Genomic DNA, 7,765 nt, shown 5'->3' with positions numbered 1-7,765 from the left:
AGGTTTTGTAAATTCAGCTGCATCATTTGCATAAGTTGAAAAAGTAATCTTTGGAAGGAGCTAATATCATCTCTAACATCCAGAGAAATTAGAGTTTCTTTATGTCTGTCTTTATCCCTTGGACGACAGGATTTGGGACCACTTGAACCTAGGATTTTATAGATTTAAATTAAATTGTATCAGCTATTGGGTGCACAAATTATTTCCAAGGATGAACTTGCAAAAGATACCTGTGGCCAATCAAGACGAAATTTGAAGGCGATGTAGGAAAGTGGAAGAGGAACCGAAATATAAAATTTTAGTTTGGGGAATTAGTAGTTTTCCAAGGTATTAATGAAAAACGTTTGCTACTACAACGATGAGTTTGTTTATACAAATATATGTAGTACGCATCCCCCTCCCTTTCCTCGGCGGCCACTGTAACGGGGATACTTATGAAAAAGGTATCTTCTGTATAGAAAATGGAGAATTTAAGATTTCCATACGAATGTGAGAGACGACAAAGCTGCTTGCTCGAGAGAAGTACTAACCCAAACTAATACTAATTTCTCTTACTTATGGAACGTTAAATTGATGAATATGAAAATCGTCAAAGTAGCTCACTCGAAAGAAAAACTAATCAAATCAAAACTGGCACATTAATTTTTAGACACCCTATAGATACTGCGGCTGGGCCACTCCTACTTTATCGACTGTTGGACTTAGGCCGGGGTCACACGAGCGTTGAATTCACGCAACGTCGTGAACGTACTTATGTATTTCTTACCACGTTGACAATCACTAACGCTACGATGGGCCGATCGCCGATGCGCATCGAACAAACGCACGTGGTATATTACATACCCCGCACTCAGCACACGACGTTGCATGAATTCAACACAGGTTCCCTCAATTGTACATATTCATTTTGCTTGCTATGGCAATCCTTGGACATGACAACTCTCAGCTCGTGTCATACATCATACAAGGGTAAACCTGTACCTGCGAATGACCGTAGTTCGGAGCAGTAATTTTGTTTTGACACATCATTTCTTTACCCAATCAACTACAATGGTAATACAATACATTACCGTAATGTGGCTATAACACCACTCAGAATACAAAACCGTTTCGTATTTTGAGAGTGACCCTACTGCATTTTCAGAATAACTCGAGTCTCGTGACTCCAGATCCAGACTATCTCTCGAGAGTTTCACTTTCAAGTGGACACTTGTCTTAAGAAATCAAAAATATCTGCAATCTTCTTCAGTATTTGATCAATTTATTCATAATTGAAAATATAATAAACTATATTGAAGAATTGATGCACTTATGCAAATTCTGAAGATTATATTTGCTTTGAAAGGTCTTGTGTTTTAATAGTATTCTCACATGATGCATCAATGAAATGTATGTATATAGTATGTATGTATGTATATAGTATGTATGTATGTATATAGTATGTAGGAAGTATGTTTATACAAAAATATGCTCATTATGTTATCCATGTTTACAGCTGCCAGATAATGGTATGGCACACTCGCGTGTGAAGTGATACATACGTTCTATTTACTATAAATGCTATCAGTTGATATGCTCTATTGGCGTAATACTTCCCACAATGTCATGTAGGAAGGAAATGTGTAGTGATACTCGACAATTAGACCGAAGTTGCCAGTGAAGCAGAACACATCGAAAGGATGGAAGCTGTGACCACAGAAGCTCAACCATTTAAAAGTTTGAAAGAATTGTATGATAATGTGGACAACTTGAAACCATGGCCACAGATTAAAGAATTACGGGAATGCACGGATTATGTGTATGATGGCATCGACATAAGTAGACATAAAATACAATTAACAAAGATTGATAGAGACAAACGACCTAAAACATTGTTTTGCCATGATATGAAAGGCGGCTACCTTGCGGACAGGTAATATTTACAGAAATTTGTATATTTTGTAACATTTAATATGTGCAATTATTTTTCCAGATTCATAGAGGGTACAGATTCTTATGAATCTTATCTGTTCTATCACTGGAGTGTTATAGATATATTTGTGTACTTTAGTCATTATTTCATAACTATTCCACCTTTTGGATGGATCAATACAGCGCACGAACATGGAGTAAAAGTACTTGGTACTGTTATAACAGAGGGACAAGGAATATGGGAGCCAATACTAGAATCGGAGGAAACAGCAAGGAAGTTTGCAGACGCTCTAATTTATGTTGCAAAGTTTTATAAATTCGAAGGCTGGTTATTGAATGTTGAAAATGAAATTAAGCCTGAACATATCAGTAATTTACTATATTTTATGGAGTATCTGACAGAGCATATTCATATAGAAATTACAGATTCTGAAATTATTTGGTATGACAGTATAATCAACACAGGAAAATTAAATTGGCAAAACGAGTTAAATAATACAAACATGTAAGTTTGTCATTCACTTTCTTATGAACTTGCACATTATATGAATTTGAATTTCTAATTTTAGAAATTTCTTTTTATCTTGTGATGGCATTTACCTGAATTATAATTGGACAAAGTCTAAATTAGAAAACAGCTGCACCGTTGCAAAAAGCCACAATAAAAACATTCAGAACATCTATGTAGGATTAGATGTTTGGGGAAGAGGTTGTCCAGGTGGTGGAGGTTTCAATTCAGCCTCTGTAAGTATAATATGTGTTTAATAACATTATGAATTAGCAAAACTAGAGTTTAACTGTAATATATTATATTGTAGGCTCTAGAGCAAATACGGCAAGAAGGATTGTCAGTTGCTATTTTTGCACCTGGTTGGACTCACGAGTTTTTTGGACCCAAAACATTCCATGACCTGGAGAACATTTTTTGGGCTCAACTTTTTGAATATTTATACGTTCACGTTCCTATTTATGAAAACGAACCGTTCAAAACATCTTTCTGCCATGGAAATGGCAGTTCCTACTATCGCTGTGGAGAGGTAAATCTAATATTAAATATTTAAATTTACCCAGTGCTGTAACTTAGTGCAACTAAAAACTCAAATTGTTCACAGATCCAATTAGAAACACGGATCGTAGACGGAAAAATTGTGTTTGAACAGAAACCATTTTACAATTTATCAATACAAAAGCCACAAATTTCTGTATCTATACCGCATTTACGATTCACGCGTTTTCCTGAGCAGCCAATACCAAAACCAAAGAACACAGAAAACAAAAAGTCGGAAACACAAATAGAGTACGTGTACGAAACAAGGAAAAACATTGTCCGAATATTGGGAAACATTGTGAACATCGAAAATAAGTTGCCTATATTAGATATGAATGATCTTGAATTTTACAATGAATTGTCTTACGAAGGAGGTGGCTGCCTGAAATTAATCACAAACGATCCTAAAGTCTATCACAGGTAAGAAATATGGAATTCACTATAAATAACATTTCCTTTCTTGAGTTACAATGCTTCATTATCTTTTATAGACTATTTCTAGTCTATATCGAACTACATCAAGACATTCAAGCAACTATCGTTTACAAGGGGATGGTATCCCTCTTCGAAAATGTAGCACAAAGCGAGCCGATATTAATACTGAACAACGAAACCGACTTGAAATCTGTTTTACCATACAAATCGGAAAATTTACATTCATCGTGGAAGAAATGGTAAATGTATATAAAACTCTTTAAAATTTGATTTTCTAAAATTATACTATATATAAAATTACCTTTAAAAGTATCCAAGAATCAAATTAAAATTTAACTCCTGCGTGGTTTAAATAGTTTTAATTACTTTTGTTGTATAAGGGGCAATTTCAATTCTATTCAAAATCTGTTCTTTCTAATTTAGTGTTGTTTTTTCTGTTTACAGTGTGTACTTAACGAACATGAAAACAGTAAATGAAATCGGCGTGTCCTTCGCGGGGAAGTGTACCTGCTACCTGGGGGAAATCATTCTAGAAGTGAAGCCTCAAAACCGCTTGGGTAAGTCCACTATCGCTTACATTCCGCATCGCGTGCATAGCACAGCTGTATTGCATCACGATAAAAGTACTTATATCGTAGGACGAGGTTCTCGAACCGTTTAAAGAATCATTCCCGAAGGCGATGGTCCGTTTCCCTCAGTAATTGAGAACCGCTTTAGTGAAAGGAACACTGACGTTCCCCGATAGAATGCTTATTCAAGAAAACTTATCGTTCGATAAAAGCATTTCTCATTGGTGAACTCTGGATTATTAGGCAAATGTGTGGCCAATCCTTTTTTACTATTTGTTTAATTACTGTAGAAAAAAGACCGCTACTACTATCGAGACTCACAATTATTCCAAAAATTTAAATCAGATGCTCCAATCCAAAATTTTTAGACTAATCTTTGGAAACGAATTTTAAAATTTTTTATATTTTTAGTAGGAAGATAATGATGTTATTGAAGGGTAATGTTTGAATAGTAGGCAAAACATGATTATTTAGAGTTCAGAAAAGGTAAAGGTTAAATTACTTAAAAAAAATAATAATTATTAGTAGGTATAATAAACACAATAAAGCATTGTTATTTACTTTTTTTTATAAAATTGATTAAAAAAGGTTAAATGTCCCATTTTAGCATGAACCGAAGTAAATCCAATTGTAAATAGTTAATAATTTTGCCTCAAAGGTTTTTCCTACTAATAATCTAATACAGTCTCGGAAATGCAAACCTAATTTTTATTTTTACGCAATAAACTCAATTTAATACCATATAAACAATAATATAAACTATGAATTACGCCGCAAGTTTATTTATTAGTATATCTTAAAGAGCAACAAAGTACATAACACGTGAATTTCATACGAAGAGAAATGAAATGTTTGAATTAATTTAAATCAACTTGAATTATTTTTGATTTTCACTCCATTTCACAAATTTTTTAAAATTTGTCATTACTTTAAATATCTAGGAACATGGCAGAAAGCAAGAAGCTACAGATGCAAATAAAAAAAACATATTTAGGTTAACTATTCCGCTAGTTTCCATTTTATTACGGTTTCTACATCCAACTTGATATGCAGAAAGATCCTCATTCTACGTAAACGTAACTGCGTGTTTATTGGGTCGAACATATAAGAGAACAGGAACAACAAAAGCATAACCCAATTTTAGCTTCATATTTTTGTTTTACTTCGTTGCCGTCCCTGTTGCTCGGTATTTACACGATGCATACAAGGGTATCCGGCACTCCATGACAGCAGTTTATTTGATAGAAGGACGAAAAATGTACATTTAGCCTCCATATTTGCTCACACACACGGGGAACAAACGGTGCCGCGCGAAGGAGGTCGCGGCACCATAACTCTGATAAATTTTTTCATTCATTGATTGCATTTCGCGGTTGAATAATACTCGAAACGATGGAACAATAATTTCAGGCAATTTGTTCGTTGAAATTTATATGTAGTCAACGAGTCTCTAATAGAGAGAACAAAAACAATAATCATGGTTTCCAAGGTGACCTTCTTCCTGAAGCACTTTTGAATGATAGTGGCAAAGTGACTACTATTTGTAAAATAGAAAGTTGCAATAGTAAATTAGTTTAAAGATAACTGTAAACAATATAACCGTACTGATGCTGAGAGATTTTACGTTAACCATTATTTATTGTCGGAAATGGGTTAAGTAAGCATGACTTTATACATATGTATGCACACTTAAATATCTCATTGTAAGTACAGATACAGTATATATATGCATTTCACATTATTTATAGTAGGTTAGTCTTTATATCACAAAGGTATAAATCTTGTTAATTGATTTACTGAATTTTTTCAAACGAAGAAGCGTGCAAGTTACATATAACTGAATAAAGAGATAATTTCTTTAACTGGTTTATTAATTTCAATGAGGTAAATATGGAAATGAAAATGTGTAGAAATATCATCATTATACATATGAATCACTTCCACAAACGCCAATTCTAAAAGTATTGAAAAGAAAAACGTTTAGTATTCTGTTACATCGATTAATGTGTGTTAATTAACCCCTTAATGCACAGTTTTTTTGAAAAAATCTGGCAAAAAAATCAATTTGTTTTAATGTAAAAAAACACAATTTAGAACGTTGTCTTGGCAAGAAAATTACAAAAATACAAAAATAATGGATATTTATACAATTGGTATGATTTCTAATTTTCAGAATATTACTATTATTATTATTATTGTTATTATTATTATTATATTTTATTTTACATTATATTTTAGTAAAATATATATTGAAAAATGAGCGAATCAGAATCTGAATATGAATACGCTGTCCGAAAGCAGCTCACAAGGAAGAGATAAGTCGTAAGTGATAAGTAGAAAAAGGATATATTTTATACTTGAATAAGTAAGTGTTATAGCTTACAATCCCACGTAAATGATAAATATCAATAAAACGATTGTTTTTTTTTGCTTTCACATTGTTATTTTCAATTCTCGATTGCATTCGAGGGTGAAAAATTATAGCAACATAAAGTACAACGCCGCTCGAATTATCTCGAGTGTGCACAGTTTGGCCAGTTTAGCGCGCTCGAGTTAACTCGAGCGTGCACGTTAAGGGGTTAATATTGACTATTGAATCATCTATTAAATTACAGCATCTATTAAATACTATTCAAATAAATTTTATACTACCATACAGATAATATTTCGTACGAATCTTACATTTATTGTTTTACTTAGACTCCTCGCTGTAATGTAAATAATTCCCTTCCATTTCCTAAAAAATAGGATGTGACGGATGGCGATGAAATTATCGCATTAAACACGTGAAAATAAAATATTTATCTTTCATGAATTATGTAATAAATGTTCTCGGCGAATTAAAATTGAATCGCACAGGTTGTGGTCTCGTAACCGAAATTCAACGATCCCCGCGGGAATGATCCGACACGCAACAGAACCGTTTCGCCGGTTACAATGATAAAGTCATCGACTGGAATTTTCGGGCGTGCAACGGTCACTAATGCTGGCCGTTCATTACAGCGGAACATGTCCGAAATAAACAGTCTGGTTGGATCGTTTGTTTCAGCAGTCGCGCAACCCAAATTACGTTTCTCCCGTGTCGCAACGTCCATTTGTAACCAGAGAATGCGACTGGCTCATTGATATTCTCGCGGTTATCGGGTCGAATTTTTTCTGCGGCTACACTTTGCATTATAACGCTCATTTCTTGCCTCTTCCACACGTTATTTCACCCGACGATTGCGTTGCAGGCATCGTTGGTCCCACCTGAAACTTACCAGTAGCCTTCTGGAACATTTTCTGTTGTAGCAATTTAAGAAATTACTATTCAATATTTGATCACGATGAAAGATTTTTTGCCAATATTCATCCATCTCCGTTTACAGCTTAATTCGTCCAATTATCATTTACTCATAATGTCATAACTATAGAAACTCTTCAATTTATATTAAAATTCAAACAAAATACAAAATTATACAAAACTAATAAGTAAAACGTTAATAAATAAGTAAATAAATTGATAAAGTGATCATTCGGAAACGCGTACATTGGGAAAAATAAATATCACAGTTGACAAAAGTAATTTCTCCTTTGTTCCGATTTTCATAAAATAATCTACAGGAATTAAAATTTGCTTAAACATCCAATGAGGAATACGAAAAATGGAATTACAGCAATTAAAATTTTATGCTGGAAATTCAATTCTGTTTATAGGACGCAGCTGTAAAATTTATTGAACGATTTGACTTATAATACAAACAGCGCTATTTGATTTATTCAAATGTTTCATTATGTCCATCTTGGCAGTTAACGGCGTGCA

The 7,765-nt window shown here is 33.5% G+C and overlaps 1 protein-coding gene across 1 annotated transcript; it reads left to right on the top strand.

Annotated features, from left to right (window-relative positions):
• The first annotated feature begins 67 nt into the window (after positions 1–67).
• On the top strand, positions 68–5,825 carry ENGase (cytosolic endo-beta-N-acetylglucosaminidase). The gene is made up of 10 exons (XM_076522657.1): positions 68–1,053; positions 1,145–1,389; positions 1,496–1,912; positions 1,973–2,416; positions 2,481–2,655; positions 2,730–2,948; positions 3,024–3,379; positions 3,451–3,633; positions 3,839–3,951; positions 4,033–5,825. Exons 3-10 carry the CDS (start codon positions 1,680–1,682, stop codon positions 4,053–4,055), a joined length of 1,746 nt encoding a protein of 581 aa, XP_076378772.1. The 5' UTR covers positions 68–1,053; positions 1,145–1,389; positions 1,496–1,679; the 3' UTR covers positions 4,056–5,825.
• The last annotated feature ends 1,940 nt before the right edge of the window (positions 5,826–7,765 follow it).

The sequence above is a fragment of the Megalopta genalis genome, chromosome 6 (assembly GCF_051020955.1).
Source record: "Megalopta genalis isolate 19385.01 chromosome 6, iyMegGena1_principal, whole genome shotgun sequence".
NCBI lineage: Eukaryota > Metazoa > Arthropoda > Insecta > Hymenoptera > Halictidae > Megalopta > Megalopta genalis.
This window is presented reverse-complemented; position numbering and strand designations above follow the sequence as displayed.

Bases quoted from the DNA above. Each gene is read 5' to 3' on its own strand.
- ENGase (XM_076522657.1), top strand. From the start codon at position 1,680: ATGGAAGCTGTGACCACAGAAGCTCAACCATTTAAAAGTTTGAAAGAA. The intron at 3,380-3,450 runs GTAAGAAATATG...TATCTTTTATAG, and splicing joins GATCCTAAAGTCTATCACAG to ACTATTTCTAGTCTATATCG. The intron at 3,634-3,838 runs GTAAATGTATAT...TTCTGTTTACAG, and splicing joins CATTCATCGTGGAAGAAATG to TGTGTACTTAACGAACATGA.